Source organism: Rhinatrema bivittatum, chromosome 5, assembly GCF_901001135.1.
Source record: "Rhinatrema bivittatum chromosome 5, aRhiBiv1.1, whole genome shotgun sequence".
Taxonomy (NCBI): domain Eukaryota; kingdom Metazoa; phylum Chordata; class Amphibia; order Gymnophiona; family Rhinatrematidae; genus Rhinatrema; species Rhinatrema bivittatum.
Genome location: NC_042619.1, coordinates 126,108,221 through 126,134,686, shown reverse-complemented (window position 1 = coordinate 126,134,686; position 26,466 = coordinate 126,108,221). Strand labels below are relative to the sequence as shown.

The 26,466-nt window shown below is 42.2% G+C and overlaps 1 protein-coding gene across 4 annotated transcripts in view; it reads right to left on the bottom strand.

Moving 5' to 3' along the window:
* Positions 1 to 14,150: 14,150 nt before the first annotated feature.
* The window catches only part of ZC3H13 (zinc finger CCCH-type containing 13), a 230,261-nt gene continuing 217,945 nt past the window's right edge, over positions 14,151 to 26,466 (bottom strand). For all 4 annotated transcript variants that reach the window (XM_029602891.1, XM_029602893.1, XM_029602890.1 and 1 more), the window contains exon 20: positions 14,151 to 14,647. In XM_029602891.1, coding sequence (XP_029458751.1) covers positions 14,480 to 14,647 — 168 coding nt within the window. In that variant the 3' untranslated portion in view covers positions 14,151 to 14,479. The remainder of the gene's footprint in view (positions 14,648 to 26,466) is intronic.

The following is a 26,466-nucleotide window of genomic DNA, read 5'->3' as shown; positions in this document are numbered from 1 at the left end:
CAGTTTTTGGACCTCTCAGAAAATCAAGTTCTGCCCAGGTTCAGGTTCAATTTTCCCTTGTTTTATTGTAACTTTTTATATCTACCTATAAACACCAGTTTTTCGTTCAATGTTATCACTCCCCTGTTTCCTGTAAACCAGCATGATGTGATTTTATCATGAATGCTGGTATAAAAAAAGCTTTTAAATAAATAAAACCATATTGTACCTATGCCAGCATTTAAAGTAGACCTGCAACCTACCACCCAAAGGGGGCCACGCCTTGCCAGTACATGTCAAGTTCACTACTGCCATTGTATTTTTGGCCACCAGCATCTTCTAGACATCTCTAGGGGTCATGGTTGGAATAAGCCAGTCTGTCTCCTCCATATGTATCAAGCAGTTCCTGACAGTGTTGCTCCAGAAAATACACTACCATATATCTTTCCCTTGGAGCAGACATCAACCACAACAAATTAAATGGCAAGCTTCCCCTCTGTCTTGGGGGTTATCGATTGCATTAACGTCCCTATAAGGGCTCCAGGGGGAGAAAAGATCTCCTACTATAAATACAAGGGCACCCAGAGACGGTAACTTTAAAACAAGCAGATGGGTACTCATACATGCATGTATGGGCATGTGAGCAGACAAACGCTGTCATTTTAAATCATGGGCACAGTTGCATGCACATGATTTAAAATATGCCTATCATGCCTAAGTGTGCTCCTAATTTTAAGCTATTACTCAAGCAAACATATTTCATCTATCTTCCTTAGGACTTTGTTGGCTTTAATGCGTACAGATAAGCAGATTTTAAAATATGGCCACGTGAAGGACATTCACAGTTTTACCAAGTAGTCCAGCAGTTTGTTCAGTCTATTGCAAGGTCATCCAGACCCCTCTGATTCTTCAGTCTGCACACTCCCAATTGACCCGGATACTTCACCCTGTCATGTTAGGCCTAAAAAATGATTGCTGTAGACTTACACTTCATCAGGAACAGCGGTAAATAATACACAGCTACCAAACCATTGCACGCTGCAGCCCCCAGTTTTAAAATATGGATTTATGTGTGCAACTGTTGGCCCCGCCCTGGAATACCCAAGCCACACCCCTTTTTCATCCATTTTTTGTTGGCTCATGCAGGCACAAATATGAGCATAATTAGCAGCTTCCCTGATGCACCCTGGCCTCTGAACTAAATTGGCCAGAGGACAGTGTTATCGCTATCTTCCTGAAAGGCTTCTTGGAGAAGATTAAGGATGGGCTCACCGCCCAGGAGCTCCCCACCTTGCTGGAGTCTCTCATTGCCCTAACTGGCAAGATAGACCAACACCTACAGTAAAGAGCCTAAGAGAATTGTCTGGCATGCAGAAGCGTCAACTTGGCACCATGTTTCCAATGCCAACTCTTGTCCACTACTGCCACGCCCTTGGCCTCTCCAGCACCAGAAGAACCAATGCAATTGGGCCCCTGTTTCCTGGCCGCAGAAGATTGGCTCCATCAAAGGCAACAGGGTCTCTGCTTCTACTGCATGGCTCGGGGTCATCTCCTGGCTCACTGTCCTAAGAGGCAAGGAAACAAATGTCTAGAGTCACTTGGGGAGATGACCCTAGACCTCTCTGTTGCTGCTCCCCAACTCCTGCCAGTTACACTAAAACTGGGCCCGACTCATTTCTCTATACAGGCCTTCGTAGATTTGGGTCTGGGGGAACTTCATTCTGCGTGACCTGATCCACCAGCTATAAATATCCACCATCCAGATGTCCCCACCATGCATATTATCCTCGATCTATGGGGATCTACTCCCAGGACAGGTTACCTGGACCACTGTGCCTCTGATGTTACGTACGGGTCTTTTGCACATGGAGGAGATTGGTTTCTATGTTATTCCTAGAGCTGTTAATACCCGTGGAACTGTCTTGCCAGGGGACTGTGGCTTCCACACTTCTGAGACTTCCTCCTCAGTATACAGAGTATAAAGATGTCTTCTCTAAGAAGAGCACCAAGACCCTGCCGCCTCATCACCCACATGAATGTGGCATCGAGCTCATTCCCAGAGCTATGCCCCCGTGGGGCCGGGTCTACCCTCTATCTCTGCCCGAGACACTTGCCATGTCAGCCTACATTCGAGAAAAATCTGGCCTGTGGATTCATCTGGCCATCCTCTTCCCCGGTGGGAGCCAATTTCTTTTTTGTTGCAAAGAAAGACAGATCTCTCAGACCATTCATAGATTACCACAATCTGAATGCTATTACTAAGGACAAATATCCCCACCATTAATAACCGAGCTATTTAATTACCTGCAGGGTGCCAAGTTATTCACGAAACTGGATCTCCAAAGTACATACATTCTCATTCAAATCAAGGCTGGGAACAAATGAAAGAAACATAGAAACATAGAAATGATGGCAGAAGAAGACCAAACGGCCCATCCAGTCTGCTCAGCAAGCTTCACACATTTTTTTTCTCATACTTACCTGTTTCTCTTAGCTCTTTGGTTCTATTTCCCTTCCACCCCCACCATTAATGTAGAGAGCAGTGATGGAGCTGCATCCAAGTGAAATATCAAGCTTGATTAGTTAGGGGTAGTAACCGCCGCAATAAGCAAGCTACACCCATGCTTATTTGTTTTACCCAGACTATGTTATTCAGCCCTTATTGGTTGTTTTTCTTCTCCCCTGCCGTTGAAGCAGAGAGCTATGCTGGATATGCGTGAAGTATCAGTTTTTCTTCTCCCCTGCCATTGAAGCAGAGAGTTATGCTGGATATGCGTGAAGTATCAGTTTTTCTTCTCCCCTGCCGTTGAAGCAGAGAGCTATGCTGGTTATGCGTGAAGTATCAGTTTTTCTTCTCTCCTGCCGTTGAAGCAGAGAGCTATGCTGGATATGCGTGAAGTATGGGCACTACGAGTATTTAATACCCTTCAGGCTTTGCACACCCCTGCAGACTTTCAGAAGATGGTCAACGAACTCTTCCACAACCTGCTGTACACCTATGTGATCATATATTTGGACAACATACTGATTTTTTCCCAGACTTTGAGCTCCCATTGTAGATTTGTTTGGACCATTCTTTAGCACCTCCAGGAAACTCTACTCCAAACTGGAGAAACGTCTCTTTGAGCAAGAAGAAATCCTTTCCTCATGTAGATAGTCTCTCGAGATGGATTTCTGATGGACCTGGCCAAGGTAAAAGCTGTCCTAGAATGGCCTTGCCAATTTGGGCTTTGAGCCTTGCAAAAGTTCTTAGGGTTTGCTAATTATTATTGCCAATTTATTCCTAATTACTCCACCTTGGCAGTCCTCCCTTACCGCCTTCACCTGCAAGAGTATCAACATCAAGGATTGGCCACCAGAGACTATTGAGGCTTTTCAGATACTAAAGTATGGTTTGGCCCAGAGGCCAGGTCCTGATGCTGGGGTTTTGAACCAGACCCAAGCTTAATGCCAATGTCTAGACCTTGTCCCAGGCCCAATGCTGTGGTCTGACCGAAGGCCAGGTCACAATGCCTCTAAGATCAGGACCAGGCCTGGAGCCCAGGCCTCAGAACTCCAATGAAGCAGTCCTCTTCTGTCTTCTTTCTTCATAAACAGATGTACACTGGGGTTGCACCAGAGTTAATTAACTCTGGCGCATTCAACCCAGCGAATGGCACCATTTTGATATATGGTAATGCCTGAGCCCTGACCTAGGCTGAGGCCCAGGCATCAGGACCACCAGGCCTCTGGGTTGGGCCCTGGAATTGGGCCTGGGTCCAGGATGAGGTCCTTGCATCAAGACCCAGCCTCCAGGCCTGAAGCCTAGGCCTCGGAACTCCAATGAAGCAGTCCTCTTCTGTCTTTTTTCTCCGTAAACAGATGCTGTGCACTGGGGTTGCAGAGTTAATTAATTCTGGTGCATTTACCCCAGTAGATGGCACCATTTTGATGTATGGTAATACCTGGGCCCAAGCCCTAACCTAGGCCAAGGCACAGGCATCAGAACCTGTTCTCTGGGCCAGGTCAGGCCATGGCATTGGGCCTCAGCCATGGACCTGACCCTCTGGGCCGGGCTGCAATGTTGGGCCTGGGTCTGGGTTGAGGTGTTGGTATTCAGCCTGTGACCAAGCTGCGTCATTGGGCCTGAGCAGAGGTCATAGCATACCCAATGCATCAGATAAGTGTTACCAGGAGGGCTGGGGTCTTGGCAGAGGCCCCAGTATCAGTTGCGTCTCGACTGAGACTCCCGCATCTCACTCAGGCCTAGGGCACATTCCCTGCTTTGGGCCTTGGCGTGTGCCCTAGGCGTGACCTTGGCTTTGGGCCTAGGCACCGGCGTCAGGCTCTGGTGTAGGCCACAGCCCCTAGTTTAGGCCTTGGCCCATGCTCTAGGTAGGGCCTCAGCCTCTGTCCTATGGCCAGGCCAGAAGCAATGCTTGTTTCATTTGGGAGCCCCTGAATGAAATGAATTGCCCTTATTAGTATTTGACGTGTTTTTGAAATTCTTTTAAAATGAATGCTGCCAGGACTTCTCTACGTTCCCTCAGAACCCTTGGATGTATTCCATCCAGACCCTTTGCCTGATCTACGTAGCAAGATAACATTGATTCAGCTAACTTACAAGGATATTCACTGGCACAATACCATTGAATAACCGCATAGAAGTTTCTACTTAGTCACATAATTTGAATCCATCTGTTTAGACCTCCTATTGAGCAGATCTAACTTACAGACCGATACAGTAAAGCGCGGCCGCGGTTACCCTGTTTCTAACCAGCTTTCTACCCACAATTTGGCTGCGCAAGTCTAACCCGCGATTCACTATCCGTTTTTACCAATCTTTACCGCTTCTTTAAATCGACGCGTATCCCTTTCTGCCCGCGGCATGTATATGATATGTAAATGATGGGTTAGCTATTCCCTCCCATACAGTAACGTGCGGCCAGATTATCGCCTTTTTAACCAACTGTTTTGCTGCGTCTTTAACCCGCTAATTTACTGCCTACCCTGACCCTGGCGTTAGAGGGATGTGACAGCAATAGGCAGGCTCCGGTCAAATAAGTGGGTGGGTTGGAGCAAGCGAGTAACATGGTGTGGCCTGGTCCTCCTACGCTCGGGCATCGGGGATTGCCAGTCCTCTCTCCCCCCCCCCCCCCTCCCGAAGCAAGGCGCAGGGTGAAAATCGACTCGACATGTTATTAAAGCAAATAGAAATTGTAACAAAAGTAAACTTACTGCATGCTTCCAGCAGCCCCAGTCCTCTCTCCCCTCCTCCTGAGGCACCCACCGCGGCTCCCCTGCCTCCCGGGGGCAGCCAGCGGCGAAAGTGGCTTCCAGCAGCCCCGCCGGCGAAGGTGCATGAACGCACGTCCAATTTGGGCGCTCAAGCAGCAAAGGCGCATGAGCACACGCCGTTACCTCGGACGTCCATCCGGGCGCTCAGGTCACGGCGTGCGCTCATGCACTGTGAACAAAGGCCTGTACGGGAGAGTCTGGATGAAGGCTCCCCGCAGGCGATACAGGAAGATGGCATCGAGGTACCGGGGAGGCTGAAAAGACAAGGCAGAGAAAAAGAAACAGCAGGGAGCCCGAGGAAACGGCAAAAAAATGCCCCGACTTAACCCAACCCGAATCGCACGGCTGAAGAAGAGAAAAAAAAATAGTATTGACAGGCTGCTCATTTTTTTTTTTCCCAATCGGCCTGGGGCAGCGAGGGGAGAAGAGGGTCCGGACCATCGATAATCTTCACCTGTGCCTTACCTTCCAGGAGCTCCACAGGGTAACCAACAGCAGCTCCTCAGCCTTCTACCAGGGGGGATGCTCACTAGAACCTGCCTGACCCCCTGGGAGGATTTCTCAATCTTTTTTTTTTTTTTTTTAGCTTGATTCGTTATAAAAGTGCAAGAAGCAAATTTCTCTCTTTTTTTTTTTTTTAAAGGGATATAGTCCCAACCCTAAGATCAGGGCAAGACTGCAGGGTTTGCACCACCTTCATCTGCTGGAGACAGAGAAATACTGAAGGGATGCAGGTGGCACACCAGGTTAAGATAGGGTGCCCTTCGAGTTTTTCTTTGTCTCCATCTGTTGGAAGGGAGGCATAACCCACAGTCTGGACTGATCTGGGTACGCACAGGGAAACAAATATGTTAAGCAATTTTGCTTTTCCTTATCAGCCTCTACATTTTCTTCCCCTTCACTTCTTGAGTCTCACAATGCCACTTTTGCACTTCCTTTTATCACTAACATCTTAAAAAAAAAAAGTCGTAGTCTCCCCATTTTTTCTTCCATTTGAATTTATGCATTCCTGACTACATTCCCATCTCTTAGCTTTTCCAGATACTGTTGCTGGTCTTTCACGTTCTATGATCTCTTGTAATTTATGAATTCTAACCTTTTTAGCTTCTTCTTTACAAAACCATAGTGGCCTCTTCCTCTTCTTTTATTTACTTTTCTATCAAGTTAGTTGCCCTTATATCTCCTTTTAGTTTTTCCCATTGCTCTTCTACTTCCCCAGATTTTCCCAACCAGCTAACAACTCCTTGACGTACTCCCCCATTTTAACAAAATTAGTTTTCCTGATGTCTAGGACTCTTGCCTTTGAATGAACCTTCATCTCCTATGCTCTAATACTGAACAACACCATTTGGTGATCACTGGATCCCAGATGATCATCAACTATAACATCAGAAATACTGTTACTGTTGGTAAGCACCAGGTCCCGTATCATCCCCTCCAGTGTGGTTTTTGTTACCAGTTCACAGAATAATTTTCCTTGCAGGGAATCCAGAATATGCTTACTTCTAGATGTCCCAATCAACATCCGGAAGGTTGAAATCTCCTAACAATAGCACCTCCTTTTTTATAGTAATTTGTGAATATTCTCCACTAAATCTCTATCCATGTCTTCTGTCTGTGATGGAAGTTGGTATATTACACCAATATAAATAGATGTTCCATTTCCTGTTTCCAAATTAATGCACGGTGCCTCCTTACCTCGTAAGTCCTACAGTTCTGTTGCTTTAATATATATATATACATACATACACAGATTTGAATTCTGGCTCTCAGCCCACTGTTTTAACCACTAGGCTATTCCTCTCCTACAAACATGCCTTGCTGGGTCAGACCAAAGATCCATCAAGCCCATTATCCTGTTTCCAATCCAGGTCACAAGTACATGACATCTAAATCAGCTTCTTCAATGGCTGCCTCTAGGTCTGGAACTTTGATTTCCCATACTACGAAAATTAGTGTACATAGCTTTCCAGATATTGATCTTTTTTTCCTGTTTTTATACAAGTATTTGTTTTACTTAGCTTAGAGGTTTGTTCACTCAAAATACAAAGTTGAGTGTGCACTGTAGCTGTTACTGTAACCTCCATACTGATATGTATCTATGTTTTCTACTGCCATCTCGAGTGAATAGCATGGCTCTTTGCACTCCCTTAATGCACCTAGAAGTGGTGTGCTGCCACCAGACCCAAAAGTCTCCCAGAAGAGGGACACTATGAATCTTAGTGTAGTTGTGTTTAAAAAAGGATTGGATAAGTTCTTGGAGGAGAAGTCCATTACCTGCTATTAATTAAGTTGTCTTAGAAAATAGCCACTGCTATTACTAGCAACAGTAGCATGGAATAGATTTAGTTTTGGGGTACTTGCCAGGCTCTTATGGCTTGGATTGGCCACTGTTGGAAACAGGATGCTGGGCTTGATAGACCCTTGGTGTGACCCAATATGGCATGTTCTTATGTTCTATGGTATCCTTTTTGACGAGGGAGCAAGCTGGGAAGTCAAGCCAGTGGGAATATCCCTTTCTGGTAACAGGTAATTAAAATGTGATAACTGTGGTACAACAGAGCACAGAGCGTTGGAGAGTAACAGGAAGCATACAACAGGGCAAAATCTCTCCCTTCTGAAAGGACATTGGTTTTCTCTGTGATTCAGGCCATTAAATCTATTACATGTCCTAGAGGAAGTTCTTGTTAGTGACTGTACCTTTACTATACTTGTGACTATTGGTTTAAGTCATCCTTTGTTACCCTTGCCTTCAATTTCATTCTTGCATTATATTACACAAGTAACACATGTTCATTGATCATGCTATTAACAGAATGTACATGTTACTGATTCCATACCTGCCTAATTAATTCTTGTCCTACCTCTAGGCCACATTGCCCACCCCTTGTGATTCCCTATGCACCAGCCCTCACCCCTAGACTACCTCCATCCACGCAACCATCCCCCATCCAGAGAGCTCCCCCCTTTGACCCCTTATGCATACACTAACCAGCTTCCACCCCAATGTCCACACTCCTAGAGCTCCCCTGACGACTCCCCATACACTCCCTAACCAGCTCCCACCCCTACTAGCCACAATCTACTTACCCCACATAGGTATGCTGCTCCCCTGTTACACTGGCGCTGCAGGTCTTTTCAGGCCTGCTTGTTTTCTCATAGGTTCTTCCAAACCCCCTGGACGGGGAACAGTACTCTTTCGTGCTCCACCACTATGGGTGCAAGACAGGTGACATCACTGGGCTGTCAAGCTGGTGGCAAAAAGGCTGACTAAACCCGCCCCAGAAGAACCGGAATTATGTATCACAGAAGCATACACATGTATGATACAGTCGCAAAGTTGCATGTAAACGAGCAACCATGCACAAATGTATATGCAATTTTCACCTACAAAGTGCATGTAAAAGTTACACATTTTATATTATGCATGCACAATATTAAATACAAGTGCATGTGCATGCAGACCCATAAACACAATTATGGGCTCACATGCATTTCTTTTAAATTTATCCTCTTATTTATAAAATACAATTATTTAATGCATAAAATATATATTTATTAAAATTTTATTTAGCTCAAGCCTTTTCATTGGTAACTCAAGGCAAATTATTCAGGTATTTTAAATATTTCCCAGTCCACAGAAGGCTTACAATCTAAGGGCCCGATTTACAAAGCACTTTCCCCATAGACAGATAATGGAGGAAATCCTTTAGAAAAAGAGACCCCTAAGTTTATACCTGATGCAATGGAGGGAAAAATGACTTGCCCAAGGTCTCAAGGAGTGTTAATGGGATTTGAATTCTGGCTCTCAGCCCACTGTTTAAACCTCTCCTATGAACATGCCATGCTGGGTCAGACCAAAGATCCATCAAGCCCAATATCCTGTTTCCAATCCAGGTCAAAAGTACATGGCAGGATCCAAAATAGTAGATACATTTCACGCTGCTTACACCCAGGGATAAGCAATAGCTTTTCCCTAGTCTACCTGGTTAATGAATTATGGACATTTCCTACAGGTCATTATCCAAACCATTTTTAAACCCAGCTATGCTATCTGCCTTTACCATACCCTCTGGCAATGAATACCAGAGCTTAATTGTGCATTGAATGAAAAAATAATTTTTCCAATGTTTTAAGTATGTTACTTAGTTAATATCATGGAGTGTCTCCTACTCTTTGCATTTTTTGAAAGAGTAAACAGCTGATTTGAATGTACACGTTCTACTCGTAATTTTATAGACTTTTATCATATCTCCCCTCATCCATCTCTTCTCCAAGCTGAAGAATCCTAACATAGTTAGCCTTTCATCATTTTGGTCACCCTTCTATGTACCTTTTCTAATTCCACTATATTTTTATGAGACATGCTGACCAGAATTGCACACAATACTCTAGATGTGGTCTCACAATGGAGCAATACAGAAGTATTATGATATTCTCTGTCTTATTCTCCCCTTCCTTTCCTAATAATTCCTAACATTCTGTTCATTTATTTGTCCGCCACCATACACCAAGCTGGGGATATCAATGCATTATCCACAATGATGCCCAGATTCTGTTTCTGGGTGTGACTCCTAATATGGAACTTAGCATCATGTAACTACAGTTTGGATTATTTTTCCCTATGTGGATCACTTTGTACTTGGTCCACATTAAATTTTATCTGCCATGTGAATGTCCACTCTGTCAGTATCGCGAGGTCCTCCTTCAATTTTTCACAATCTGCATGTGATTTAACAACTTGGAATCATTTTGTCATCTGCAAATTTGATCATCTCATTCACTGTTCCCCTTTCCAGATAATTTATAAATATATGTTAAAAACCACTGGTCCCCGTACATAACACTGGGACATTCTGCTATAAATCTTCCTCCACTGAGAAAACAGACCATATAGTCCTACTCTGTTTCCTATCCTTTAACCAATTTGCTATCCACAATAAGGCATTGCCTCCTATGCAATGACTTTTTCATTTTCTCAGGAGTCTCATGAGGGATGTCACATGCCTTCTGAAAATCCAGATGCACCATAGCCACCAGCTGACCATTACCCACATACTTATTAATCCCTTCATAAAAATGAAGCCTCTGTGTGGAGGCAGATAGGTTATAAAGTTGGCTGATGTATGAGCATATCTCACTTATGAAAATACTTGTGCATGTAATTCCAAGCACCACATAACCCAGACCCTTCACACCTTGCACCAGACCCCCCCTTCATCCAAAAACTGCAAACAAAAGAGAAATTAGATTTAATTTCTGGGATTTGATTAGCAGGTGAAAATCATGCACACATTTGATGATGTATGCATGTACTCCATTTATAAAATACATATGTAAGGAACCTATGGTTTCCTTACCAGTAAGAATGTACTAACAAGCATGTGGAGGTTTAGAGCTAATCAGAAAACAGGTTTGGATTTTACTCCCCCATATGGGAGCCGTAGATGATGTACTCTAGCTATTTATCACCACCAGGCACCATCTTAGGGATGTGGAATTTTAGTTGTTTTTTCTGAAGGCAGGTTATTTATTTTTCTAAATTGTCCTACAAGGGCTGCCTGTTTTTTCTTTTGGTGTGACAGCTTGCCAACCTAACTTACTTGTAATTGTTTTTTATGCTTTTAATCTATTTTGGGGGAGACTTCCATTTGCGAGACTTGTGTGAACGGTGCACAGAGGATTGGAGGCATCCCTGTATTAGGGTTGTCAAGTGGCTCCAGATTTTCAGGACAGGCTGATCCAGTCCTGACTTTATCCCACTGAATGCAGGGACTTGTAGTTCTGACATCCCTATTGCATTTCCTTAGAAGAGCAAAACTACAAGTCCCTGCATGCAATGGGGTAAAACCAGGACTGGATCAACCTGTCCTGAAAATCTGGAGCCAGTTGGCAGCCCTACCCTGTGTATGGCTAAATCAAGGGAAGGGAAGATTCAGAGTATGTGCTATAACTCCTGCAGGTTTTGGACCAGTCTGTGACTTGATGCAACAAGGTTTCAAGCTTCAGTTGGTTTATCTATCAGTAACTATCTCATTTTAGAGGCAAGGAAGTTTCCACCCTTCCTCTCTCTGCTTTGATTTTTCCCCTTTTTGGAGTAAAGACTATTGTTTTTTTCCACCTGGAGCTGAGTGCCCTTGTTACCAAGGAGTCAGTTTCCATTATACTGGGAAAAGGTATCTTTCACAAAGGAAGAGCCGGGAGAAGTAAGGTTTTTTTTTTCATCTAAAAATTGAGTCCTGTCCCTTGCTAGAGGGAAGGTGTTGAGAGTATTCACGAATTGCGTTTGGTGCTGACTCAGGTGGGATGCACTTGAAAGTGCCCATCTGGTACATCCTAAGGAGAGTTAAAATATTTAAGAAGACTTCAGGAAAGGTATGAAAATTGGGGCTTATCATTCTGATAAATGATTGGGACTTTAGTTTAACCACTCCATGGTAGGGAGGAAGCTGTATTATTCTGGGGAAGTGAGAGGAAGATTGAACTATCTTCAATTTAAGTAATTATGAGTAACTGGGATGAGAAAGAGATGAAGATTAAGAAGTGTGCTTCCAGAGAAATTAAAAGACTTTGCTAGAAGAGTGAAGTCATAAGTTTATTAATCTGCTATTCTATTAGTTATTAATTTTATTTGAAATGCAAATTGAGTGCTGTAAATATTCTTCAGTCATCTAATTAACTATTAGTAAAGAAGCTGAAAACCACATTGCTTCTCAGTGTGCTTTTTGGATCCAGAAGACTGCGATTATCATCAATGTTTACAGTGAAAGAAAAGGTGCTTATATGGGGACTAATGCAAAAGAGCCTTGAGGTTAAGGCTCCCCCCACACAGAGCCCTGGAACTTTCCATAGAGAAACTGAGAGCAGATAGGGTCAATCTCTCTTTCTGTGTGCCCCTGGATGCATCTTAAAGTATCCGTCTCACCCAGGGGTTGCACGTAAATGTACATGCAGTTCCAAACCCTGCCCTGCATGTATGTGCATACTTTTCAGTGCAGCAGTGACAGCATGCGCATATGCCAGATCTTCTAAAAATTAACTTATCACACATAGAGGCTTTCTTACACACACGTATGCTGATTTCACGTGCACAACCCCTGTGCAAAAAGTCTTTGAAAGTTACCCCCTAAAACTGTAGTGTACGCAGACAGCTCCAACACAAATCTAAAACAAGTTCTTCAGAGAATGTTTTAAAAACATATTAAAAACGACTATTAATATAGTATCTCTCAGTTGCTAAGTGCTTGTTTGCATGCATACAGAGCATGGAGTCATCAGCACTAATGCCTTATATGTTGTGTTCTAATGCATGAGAAACAAAGAACTAACTAAATGCAAACAATCCGAGAAATCAAAGCAACAGTTTGTGGCTATTAATTCTAGAAAAACTAATCTGAAAATATAGCAAAAACCAATAATGGTTACATAACGTATAGGAACAGAATACATGCTAATACGTAGTTTGTTATTGAGAACATATTTAATACTAGCCAAATATAAGAAAACCCTTCCTTTTTTCTGGCTTGAGCTAGGGTCCCGCTCTCTCCTAGGGTGACCTAAAGAGCTTCTCAGTGATTCCCTTCATCACAACAGCAGGAGAGGGGTTCCTTTTTTTTGAAGGAGGACAATGCTTAAAAACATCCTTTCCATATCAGCAGCAGCTCTTATTAGCCTTTAAACCCTGATTGAGGACTCCCATGTTGAAGCACAGATGCTATCTTCCTCAAGAGTACACAGAAGCCTCAGGAGAGCGGCAAAAGCACACAAACCGTTTTTTTTTAATCAGCATACATTGAAAGGGGACTCTGAGGGTGCTGTTTACAAAACAGCATTTAAAAAAAAATTGCTGTTTCCCCTCTATTAGAGGCATGCCAGTGTTTTCTTAAAGCTAAGCTCTATTCCATTAGAGTCAACTTTTGGAATCTAATATGTAGAAGCAAATTCTGTCAGCAGTTTGCTGGCTTTTTCCTAATGAGCTGCTGTCTACTTTAGGTCTCATAGGTTACAGTATATTCTGTAGGTCTGCAATTCTGTGAGATTAAGAAAGTGACATGCAGTCTTGCCACCTCAGAGACCAAAGCAACTTTGGATAGGCAGCTCCGATTAATGGATATCAGTGGTCAGCTGCAGTCAAGTCACCAGTGAGGAAGTCAAGTCCTGATGAGGGAGGAGCCTGGGTTTTATATTACTGCAGCCTGTGCATACTCCTTGGTGCAGACTGCCTAAACACAATGGAATCCATTTCCTCTGGGTGCAGATGTGTTTATACAAATTAATTTAAGAACTGATGTTCTTTATATATTTTTTAAATCCTCACCAATAGGAAAGTTTAATGTTGTCTATATATTAGCATATATTCTGTTCCTTGATATATTGTATAGCTATTATTGATTTAATAGTTTTAGGACCATGGTTGAATAGTTTTCCAGGAAACTTGCAATCTCTTTATATGTTGTACTATGCTACCCTGCATGTCTGATATTTGCATCAAGTCACCCAACACAAAGCTTTCAAGACAAACAACATAAGATGTGCCATTCAGAGCAAGGTCCACCAAGCCCAGCATCTGGTCTCAGACATTGGCCAATCCAGGTTGCAAGTACCCGGCCAATCCCAAAGAGTAGATCCAATTCCTTGTTGCTCATTCCTAGGGATAAGTGGTAGCTTTCCCCGAATCCACCAGGATAATTGTTTAGGAAACTGTAGCTTACTGTATCATTTTGCATGGGTACTTGCCAGGTTCTTATGGCCTGGATTGGCCACTGTTGGAAACAGGATGCTGGGCTTGATGGACCCCTTGTCTGACCCAGCATGGCATGTTCTTATGTTCTTAAATCAACCAGCAGTATAAACTAAACTAATTTCATAAGAAATTGTCATTTACAACAAAAAATACAATATACAATAGTTTTACTTTTTCTTTTTACTGTCCACTGTTTTGAAAGACATGAGAGAAAAGAAGCTTCAATATTACAGCAGTTCCATAATAAAACAAAACAAGTTTTTGCCAGTTTAAGATATCATGTTAAAAGACTGGAAACACTGAACCTTAAAATAATGTTCATTAAAATTTACAGATGTTGCATCTCACATTGTTTTTCATAAGACCCTAGCTCTCCTCAGTCTCTTATAGCTGCTTTACAAAACTAAACTTTGCAAAAGCTGAAATAGCATTACTGTCTGGATATCATTGTTGCAAACTGTTGTGCAAGTGGCTTAAGTGTCAAGAAACACAAGCTTCCGGCTGTGCAGTTAGCTGTGAAAGTTTATCTTTTGTCTTTTCTTGTGCAGGCCCTTGACTCATACTCTTCCGTTTAAACAACCGTAAACTTAATCTCAATAGTTCGCTGTCCACCACTGGAGGATTTGTGTAGGTTTGTTTTACAGTACCCTGTTGGGATAGCAAAAGAAATAAACAATGATTTCATGGCATACGCAATGACAACAAAGTAAACCATTATCAACAATGGGCTGGCACTCCACTGATTTTTTCATTACCCTAGACTAAGTAATTTCTATAGCGTGATCTAGAAGAGAGAAAATGCAGCAATTATTTTATTTGCTAAATTTGAATGGCTTTATACATTTCTGAGGTGTATCAAATATAATGGATTAGATTTATGAAAGAGATTGAGTATGTATGTGATGTGAATATCAATAAGCACAAATGAAGGGAAAACATAAAATAGGCTTACTTGGAGATAACTTCTATAGTATGCATATTGATATTCCAAAATGGAATATTTACAGAAAATATTGTATGTAGTAGTAGTACAGTTTGAGGTAATAGTGAGTTTCTTATATCATTTTATTTGGAATTGTTAATTTTGTTGTATCTTTTCTGGAATAAATCTTTGAATTCTTAATTTTTTTTTTTTATATCTAACATACAGCCCTTAACTCTAGGTTGTTAAAGTAGGATCTCATCTCACCAAGAGACCAAGCAACCTAGGCGTAGAGTCCATTTAAGTGAGCTCTCCAGCCCAGGTTGAATGTATGTGTGTCCAGGACAACTGAATGAGGTTAAATTTGGAAGGACATGTCTTTAGTCAAATTGGCATGGGAAAGCCACTAAGATGGAGACCTCTGACCTTCTCTAGTACACTCATGGCTTAATTCCACTAGAGATTTAAGGTCTATTGGGCCTGTTTTATATGGAAACATCCAAAACAACAAATCATGTACTGGTTTAAGCTAGAAAGCACCTTAATACCGACTTAACAAACTTTTGTTAGACCCTCTATATACGAGCAGGCATAGAACAAACCATCTCGTTTTTTATAAGGGGTCTTAATTGCTTTAATTTATCAACTCCTAGAAGATTTTTTTCTTTTTTCAAGATATTATAAAAACAGTCCCAATCAAAAATTTCATAGGAAAAAATTTCCAATTATTGAATCCAAAATTAATATTAGTATAAAGATACTCATCCATAATAAATCGGTCCCAAATGTCCCGACATGGCCATGTTTCGGACCGTAGTCCTGCTTCAGGGGAAACGCTGGAAACTGGAAAACAATCCGATGCAAGAATTGAAGATTGCGGTTACATTCCGTGCAGTATTTTTTCTGAACGCGAGCCAACCTTCAGCTCGCCGAATTTAGGCAAATGGCGACAACCCGGAACCTTTTATATTCGTCTTCCGGAGCCTCGGTAAGAGCCACTCCCCTTCCGTGGGAGGTTAGTTCTGAAGTGTTTCTCATTTGTACCGGCCGGTGGCAAGTCCTCTATCACGTCCTCTGCAGATGTCAAAATAACGTTGTCCATCACATCCTTAATTGAGGCTACACTCCCGATATAAAGTCCTCTTACTTATTCTTAGAAGATTGAAACAGAGTGGCTGGAAAACAGATGTATAATGATATATTCCTCATTTGTACACGCCAAAATCAAGTCCTCAATCACGTCCTCATACAGAATAAAAAACACCAACATTGTATAGTCCTCCATCACGTCCGTATTAAAGCTCAACACCCGATAAAAGGCCTCTATCTGGTCCTTTCACAAAAATGAAACAGAAAATGTATCAACTCTTCACACACTCGGAAGAGCACAAAATGCGTCTCAAAAGATAAATGATCGCATTCTATAGAGAAGAGTCAGTGAAAACCTCATCATCAAAATGTTGTCAAATCAGGGAATACCAGTTGATCCTTTCATTCAGACCATTGGGATCAACGGTATTGAGGGAGAAAATCCAAAAATGCTCAAGGCGATTAAGGACCGATTGTATATCACCTCCTCTTGTGCTGCAAACCACCTGCTCTAAAATAGACCAACGTAGGTCAGTAAATTGATGGTTGTAGGTGACACAATGTTGTACCAACGGGGCTGTGATTTTCGAGGTCTTTATGCAACTCCTATGCTCTATAAGTCTTGTACGAATCTTTCTCTTAGTCCAACCCACATATGCCACGTTGCAGGGACATTGTATCACATAAATTACACCCGTGGAATTGCATGTAGTTAACCTTGTAAGACGTATCACCACCCCAGAATGGGGGGCCTGCCATTGATCACCTGTAAGAGCCAGAGCGCACATATCACAGGATCCGCAGATTTGATGCCCTCCTCGGATACGTTCCTCCTTAGTAGATACAAAGTTGGAATGAACAATACGATCCCTGATATTCTGGCCCCTAAAATAGGCAAATCTTGGGCCGGATTGAAAAACTGAATGAAGGGACAGAACTCTCCAGTGAGTACGAATAATGTTAACCACTTCATTGACATGGCGGGAAAATTTTAATGTACAGGTCAAATCCTGATTGTATGGACGTTGCTGATATTGCAATAGCAACTCTCTATTAGCGAAGAGAGCCCGCTTATATGCCTTCTTGATTACACCCTGGGGATACCCTCTCTGAGCAAATCTTAAAGACAAAGACTGGGCTTGCAGCTTAAAATCTTCCAACGATGAACAGATTCTGCGTAGCCGCAGGAATTGGGAGATGGGAAGACCATTTTTAAGCCTTTGAGGATGATAACTGGAATATCGCAGATAGTGGTTGCGGTCTGTATCTTTCCTATACAACGAAGTTTTCACTGCACCACCCTCTTTGATGATCAGGATATCCAAGAAAGCTACTGAGTGCTGATCAAAATGTGCTGTAAATTGGAGATGGATATCTTGTAGATTCAGCCATGCTAGAAATAATTGTAGAGAATCCCAAGAAGCCTTCCAAATCAAAAAGACGTCGTCTATATAACGCCGCCATACCAGTATATCATTGAACCAATCCGAGGCATACAAAAACTTGTCCTCGAACTGGGTGACGTAAAGATTTGCAATATCAGGGGCAACAGTGGCCCCCATCGCCACTCCTTGTATTTGTAGATAGAAAGTCCCGTCAAAACTGAAGTAATTTTTGAATAATACCAACTTTAAAAGTTTCAACAGGAAACCAGTAGGTACCCTGTGTGGGCGTGGACGGCCCTGAAGAATATCTTGTACCAACATAAATGCTTCATTTTGAGGGATGTTGGTATAGAGGGATGTGATGTCTAACGTCACCAACCAACACTCTTCAGGCAGGGGGGGTAGATCCTGAAGTAACCGGAGCATATGGGATGTATCCTGTAAAAACGATCTCGATTTTAATACAGCTGGTTTCAGAAAAAAGTCTAAAAAATTTGATAATGGCTCTAAAATGGAGCCTCGACCCGCCACAATAGGGCGTCCAGAGGGAACATCCATGTTCTTATGTATTTTAGGCAAAGTATAAAGAACAGGGTGAACCGGATGCTTCACTTTAAGTGCCCGGGCTTCCCTTGAGGAAAGAAAACCACTGTCAACACCTGCTTGAACTATTACTTCAATTGTATCTTGGAGAGATTCCGTAGGGTCTTCTAGCAAAACTTGATAATAGTTGGAATCGCCAAGTTGGCGATGTACCTCAGCTACATATGCATCGGTGTCCTGAATGACAATGGCACCGCCCTTGTTGGCAGGTTTAACTACCACATTTGGATTATCTGAAAGTTGTTTTAGGGCACGATCTTGGGCATGACTCCAGTCGTATGAAGAAAAAACTTTGCCCAACCCCCGGTGCTTTTCCAATATCAACAAATCTTTCAATACCAATTGAATGAAAGTAAAAATAGTTGGATCGATCGGCCCTGGGGGGAGCCAAGTAGATTTTGGAGTAATGATAGATGTCTGTCCTGTGTTCACATTATCATCACGGAAAAAAAGACGCAATTGTAATCGTCTAAAAAATCGATGTAAATCGATATGAGTTTGGTTGTTTACAGAGTGGTGTACTGGAATACACGAGTGGTGTTGAGTGGGTTATTGTGTGATTTATATGGAAACATACCATGGGTATAACATGGACTGTTGAGTTTGTAAGACCCAGCATTTTTAAGATGGCCCAAGCTGAACTCTGCTGACATTGCATCATTCTCTCTACTATAGACATATATGAGGTTAAGCTGGCAGGGAGGAAAAGTCATGGCTTGAGTTATATCTAGCAGAGCCCCTAAGAATTCCAATTGAGGTGATAGACTCAAATTGGATTTGGGTTAATTGATGATGAACCCTAGTAGAGCCAACAACTGAATGGTGTTGCATATTAATTCTTCCTACCCTCATACTTCTTCATAAGCTCTTGATCACCTAATTGTTCAAGCAGGGAAACACACAAATGATCCATTTTTGTAGAAATGTCACAACAGCAGCTAGACATTTTGAGATCAATATTCAGCAGCACAGAAAGTGGACAATTTATTTGGCTAAAGATAGCCAGATAAATTGTCACAGATATTCAGTAGAGCACTGCCGATTAGGCACTTCATGGAATATAGCTGGATAAAGTCCTACTTAGCCAGATAAACTTATCTGGCTAATTTTAAGACTGCTCTTTGGCATGATCAGAGTTAGCTGGATATGTTATCCAGCTAACTCTGAATATCGAAGTTAGCCAGATAACTTAACTGGTTATCGTAAAACTGCACTGGAACACCTGCAACTTATCTGGTTAAACAGTTAACTGGATAAGGCAGAGATGGTCAGCATAGTGGGAAATTGAAAACCCATAGTTTGCCCAGCTATATCCCTAACTTAGCTGGCTAAACCAGCTAAATACTGACCCTTTGTATACTCTTGCATATCTGATGCTAGGCCGAAAGGCATTATGAAAATCAGACACTTCTAGTGACTTGGATGTATAACTAGATGAGTATAGGCTTTCTTCAAATCCAAAGAACAAAGTTAGTCTGTTTTCCAGGGGAATTATGGTGCCTACGATAACCATCTTGAAACTTTCTCTTATGAAGTATTTGCTCATTGCTCTCAGGTTTAGGATGGGATGAAATCCTCCAGTTTTCTTGGGGATAAGTAACTAACTGGAGTAAAATCCCCATCTTCCTTTCTGCGATGGGACACGTTTGACTGCTTTGGTCTGGAAGATGAAAGAGCCTTCCAACCTAAGCAGATCCTAATATCTGTTGAGCATCAGTGCTCTTTTGGGAGGGCAATTTGGATGGTATCCTAATAGGTATAATTTATAGTCTTCATTACCTGAAGGACCCAACTAGTAGAGGGTAAAATGGCCAAATGGACTGTGAAAAACAATAGTCTCCCTGCCACAGGGAGATCTTTTGGTACAAGGACTGGCATGATGGCTATGGGCTCTGAATTCAGTCAAAAACTGATCCCTAATTTTGGCTGTGGTTTAGAACATCTAGCTTTATATGCTGGCAAGATGTAAAGCTATGATGCTGTCTGGGATGAGCCAAAACCTGAAAATGCTGTCTCTGCTGAAAAAAACTGCTTTCTGGGCTCTCGACACCAGTACTTTAGAAATGTACAGGATCGTTCAGAAATGTCAGTGGAGAGGGTCTGAAGCATGGTGTGGTCCACAACAGATCTATCACCTTTTTGACCTGGTTTCCAAAGATATTCCCTCCTGTATATAGTACATTGGCTCCCAATCAAATGCATGTCCGAAATAAAACCCTAACTATTTTACATACCCTTATTTATGGTAATAACACCACTTGATTGTCTGCTTCTTTACATATTTATACCCCATGTAAGAATCTCCGTTCCGAAAACAAACTGCTTTTACAGCTCCCATCTCCAAAAAACAAGACTAGTATCCACTAGGGAACATGCTTTCTCTATAGCAGGACCCATTCTTTGGCACACACTCCCACCTGACATTCAAGAAAGCTTTTAAACATTATTTGTTCCTCCAAGCCGTCCCTGATCTGTGTACCACATAAATTTCTTACAGCTTTTATTTTTTTCTCTCATGATAGTTTAAAATAACATGTAAGCTAAAATAAAATTATCATGTTATTTTAATTTTAGTCTGTAATGTTAGTTTTAATCATACTATGTATGTATCTTTGTAACCCACTCCGAACTTTGGAGGGGTGGGATATAAATACTTTTAAATAAATGAGTAAATAAAATGTCTGCCAAGCTTTTCTTCCCTATCCTCAGACACTAGATGCCTACAGTTATGACAGACTGCATTCATCTTTAGCCACAGTGAAGCCTGTCAAAGTCCCAAAATGCTATAGGCTGAGTAGACTAGATGTTTTCACACTCCATCTTCAAAAAGTGAATTAAATTCTCTTTGTACCTGTTAAGAAAGGAAATCAGTGAATTTGTGCCCTTTCCAAAACGGTATGCAAATTCTGTACCACTTAGGTCTGCTAGGACAGCGGTTCCCAACCTTTTTTCCCATCATGACACACCTGATGGACAATGCTCATTACAATCCATGGCAGAAATAAAAAATGCATAAGTATTAATTTTATTGTTAAGAATGACACAAGGGAAAGATAAGAATGATCGAAAGTTAAAAACAGTCTCTGGAGAGGCTCTATGAAGGTACAGAACACCACAACAGCAAATACCTTAGATTGCACTAGTTATATGTTTATGCTATAGTTGTGTTCAAGATTAGTTGTTTTATTATGCATTTTTGTATGAGTGTTTTCACAGAAATAAAAATTACTTTTGAAAAAAGAGAGCTCTCTAAACAGAAATTATATAAATAGTAAACCTCACATACCACAACAGCACTAACTACCAGCACTGAAACAGTAACAGCCCTATCTATAAAAAGGCAACACTGCAAATATTACTTCAAGTCCTAACACACTAAAACACCTATCAGGAAAGCAGAACAAGCCAGGCTGCTACAGATCCCTACACAGAACTTACATATTACCAGAATACTACACCTCTGTCACACATGCAGAACAGAGAATCTCACACTTAAGTCAGAATAAGGAGACCATAAAGTAAAAATAGAAACATGCACACAAAAATTGAACTGGAAACAACAAGCCAGACTCTATATGCAGTGCAACAATGAAAAAACAGAATCACCAGTCCTCATTAAAAAAAAATCAACTATAAAATCAAATGAAATAAAACCATACTAATAAAAAGAACAAATTATTTCAAAACAGCTGATGAATAGAACATCCAATAATTAAAAACTCATAAAAAATTTCCAGACACCTATAAAATATTTAAACACAGCAGATACGAAAACCCAATAAGTAAAATTAATAAGGATTTTAAAAAATCCTCTGCTCTCCATATTTGAGAATGCTTGATTTCCAGGTTTCCTGAGAATGTCATAAATTAGCAGAAGCGATTTTGCTCACAAACCTTCTCTCTCTCATTCACACAAACACATGCTACCCTCTCTCACTTTCACATATACTTCTCGATCACATACAGATGCTCTCTCTTACACACACACACACACGTGTTCTCAATCACACATAAGCTTTTACATGCTCTCAATCTCACTCATGCACATACTTACACACAAATGTTCAATCACAGACGCAGTATCTCTTTCAATCACACACATGCTTTCAATTCACCCTTATGCACACACACTCAAATCACACACAGGCTGTCTCTCACTCATTCACTCTCCCCCCACCCCCGCAAAGCACAAGTGGCAGCAGCAACAGCCTCCTCCTCTAGCCCTTGTGGCCAAGAAAGAAGAGTCCTATCGGCTGTGGGGGCTAATGCTGCCCTGCTCCTATTGCTGATCACCAGCTGCTCCTCTTCTTGCTCTAGGCCTGTGCTGCTCTTCCTGTTGCTCTGGGCCAGTGCTGCTGGTACTTTTGACTGTGGCATGGTCTCTTCTTCCTGTGCACGTGGGCCCAATGCACATCACTTCCTCTTCTGGGCCATGGGGTCAGGAAGAAAAAGAGGCCATGTTGCGACTGCTGTCACTTCCATTAACTCTGCTGCTGTTCTGTTCAGGCTATCAGCATTATCAAGCCTGGGCACAGGAAGAGTTCTTCGTGTTTGCTGTGGCAGGATAGGGAACAACAGCCAGACCAGCAGAAGACTGGAAAGCATGGTATATTACCGGCGGAGGATTGCGACACACCTACATGTGCTTGGTGACACACTGGTCGAGACCTGCTGTGCTAGAATGCTATGCCTAACTGGAGCGTAGCATTCTGAAAAGTCTTTGCGCAAACAGTCTAAGATCTGAGATTCACATCCTGGGGCACAGAGATGGGCACATTAGGCTTCTTGCCTCTTTTCAGACCAGATGCAAACACCACAGACTAGTGGGGCAACTGGACTGGTCAAATGCCTCTGTTGCATGGACAATATAATTGGTGTCTGAATTCTTTTAAACTGAGAATATGGCATGTCCCATATGCATCTATGTGCATCCTGGAAAAGTGGGTGAATGGGCACCGTCACAAATTCTTAAGAGGATTGCAGATACTTGAGGTTCTCCTATGATTTTCAAATCAAAGGGGTTAGACTTAACCTTCACAAAACCAGAAAAGGAAAGTTCCTCAGGTGGGGGAGACCTATTCCTTGCCTATGGAGAAGATTTTAAAGGAAGGTTAGGTGATTAACTCTCTTCATGACCCACATAAATTTGAAGCAAAGTCTGAGTGGGTGCTCAGCATCAAATATTGACTTTTAGGAACTGGAAAACTTTCTTTGAGTTTGATATGCTCTGATTTGGTATGCTTGATGCCAAATTACTCCCGGTGCTGAAAGTCTAGAGAAAAAGTGGAAAACTCAAACGGTGTAAAAACTAAAGCATGAGAACAAGATTTCACCTTTAATAGCAATGCAGAACAAATGTTTTCTGAATTTAAGAACTTTACTCAAAAGGACCTCATAGAATAGGGCATATAGACTGCACCATTAAATGTGGTGTCCTATGTCATAAATAGAACGAGTGCCTGTACATTTTATAATCATTGGCCCAGGATAAATCCAATATCCAAGATTCCCAGGTAAGTATATATTTTTTAAATATTTTTGCTGTTGCAAATAAAAAGTGGCCTTTACCAAAGGTAAAGTTAATAAGCTGAAATTTATCTTTGAATCTCCAGAAGGAAAACTTTAACACAAGCTTATAAACAACTTATAAACAAGCGCAGGAAAAGACCTGTCAATCAAGATCTGTTCCTTTAAGATGGCATCTGACAGTGGTAGATTCCTCTGACAAAAATGCCGTGGGAATGAGCACTGCTCTCATAATGTATTTAGATTTATAAAGCAGTTAAGTAATGTTACACAATTTTGTCATATTTAGAGAACTTCAGTCATGTAAATGTGGTATTCACCATTCAGAAGATTCTCTTCCTGCTTGACATATCTTTAAAGATGTTTTTGTTTCACTTTGTTGACTGCTTTTATACTTTACTCCCAGATACAATTTGAGCTTTGATGAAGAGGAATTTGAAACGCCGTAGTGCTGGGTAATTCAAGAGACAGTGCTTTAAGCTTGGCCGGTTCCTGTGGGCTCAAAGAGTTGTTTATAAGCTCGTGTTAAAGTTTTCCTTCTGGAGATTCAAAGAGAAATTTCAGCTTATTAACTTTACCTTTAGTAAAGGACTCTTTATTTGGAAAAAGAAAAATATTTAAAAAAAAAAATAATATATATATACTTACCTGGGACTCTTGGATATTTAATTTACCTGGGCCAGTGAATACAGAATGTACAAGCACTCATTCTACTTATAAGACGTAGGACACCGCATTTAATGGTGCAGTCTAAGTGCCCTAATCAATGAGGTCCTTTTGCGGTAAGTTCTTATATATAGAAAAAGCAGAGTTGCTTACCTGTAACAGGTGTTCTCCCAGGACAGCAGGATGTAGTCCTCACATATGGGTGTCGTCACTGGACGGAGCCCTATCACGGAAAACCTTTCTGTCAAAGTTTCCAGAACTTTTGACTGGCACACTGAGCATGCCCAGCATGCCATGATCCCTGTGTCCACAGGGGTTTCCCCTTCAGTCTCGTTTGTAGCAAAGAGCTCGAGCGAAAAAATAAAATAATAAAACATTTCGGACCCAACTCCGCGGGGTGGCGGGTGGGTTTTGTGAGGACTACATCCTGCTGTCCTGGGAGAACACCTGTTACAGGGTAAGCAGCTTTGCTTTCTCCCAGGACAAGCAGGATGGTAGTCCTCACATATGGGTGATTAGCAAGCTACAGGCTGACTCATATTACAACAGGCCAATAGCAGACAACTCGTGCAGCAGGCACAATAATTGGGGTGCTATTGGCAATGATGAGGCAGCCTGAAATCACAGCAAGTGGTTATGGAAGGAGTTGGGGATAATACTGGAACAAAGATTTTCAAGACAGATTGGCCAAAGGCAGAGTCTTGTCGACTTCCTTATCTAAGCAGTAGAGGGCTGCGAATGTGTGAAGAGAGCTCCATGTCGCAGCCTAGCAGATGTCGGCAATTGGTACTGAACAATAGTGTGCTACCGATTGTTGCCATGGCCCTTACAAAATGCGCCTGCACTCACCCCTGGAGAGGAAGGCCTGTGTCCTCATAGCAGAATTCGATACAGTTTGTAGCCAGTTGGAGAGAGTTTTTGTTTGTTTGCCCACTGGAACTAGCAGCTTGTCTTTGTCAAAGAAGCAAAGAGTTGGGTGGATTTCCTATGGAGTGCAGTGCGGTCTAGACAGAATGCAAGTGCATGCTTACAGTATAAGGTGTGCAAAACCCTCTTGCCCTCGTGAGAGAGGCTTTGGGAAGAGTGGGCAGACTATAGACTGAGTAAGGTGAGAGGCTGTGTCCACCTTAAGAAGAAATTTAGGGTGAGTACAGAGGACCACTCAGTAACGGAGGAACCTAGTGTTGGGTGAGTATGCAACAAGGGCTTGTAACTCACTGTCCCTTTTAGCAGAGGTGATGGCTACGAGGAAAAGAATTTTCCATGTTAGAATTTTAATGTTATAGGAATGCAAAGGCTCGAACAGGGAACGCATGAACCTTGTAAGCACTACATTTAGGCCCCATTCTGTAACCGGTGATCATAGAGGAGGCTTAAGTTGTAGAAAACCCATGATAAGCCGACTCACAAGGGGTTGAGCTGTTAACAGGGCATCCCCTACTCCCTGGTGGTAATGCTGAAATGGCACTGAGATGTACCTGTGCAGAGGATGTCTGGGGACCAGAATCCGAAAGGTATCCTAGATCGCGTAATAGAGATGGAGTGGGGCAGGAAAAAAGGCCAATGCCTTTTTGTGCATGCCTTTTGGTAAATCTTGCCCATTTCGAATGGTAAGATTTACGTGTGGAAGGTTTTCGTGAAGCTACAAGTACCTGAGAATATCAGTGAGACTGTGTTATGAGGTTGACCTGTGGGCAGGCGAATTGGTTCCTGGAGTGAGATTGAGAAGTATGGGGAAGCATACTTGTCGAGGCCAGTACGGGGTTATGAGAATCATTGAAAACCCGTCCTGCTGTAGTTTCACGCGAGTTTTGGCTATGAGCGTATCGGAAGAAACGCATATAGAAGGCCTTTGTTGCAGGGGCGAGCAAAGGCATCCATGGCTAACTCAGTTCGAATCCTGTGTAGGGAGCAGAATCTGTCCACTCTGTGGTTCGATTCGAACGCAAGAGGTCAATGGTTGGTTGATCTCATCGCTAGAAGATTTTGCTCGCTACACATGGATTCAGAGACCACTTGTGGGGATGGAGACATCGATTGAGATGGTCTGTTAGTATGTTTGGTATGCCTGTTAGATAAGTGGCCTGGAGATGTATGGAGTGTGCAAGGGCCCAGGCCCAGAACTGAGCGGCTTCCTGGCAGAGCAGATAAGAGCTTGTGCGTCCCTGTTTGTTAGAGTACCACATTGCCACTATATTGTCTGTCTGTATCCACAAAGTTTTGTGTGAGAGGCAGTGTTTGAAGGCATAAAGGGCATAACGAATGGCTCGAAGCTC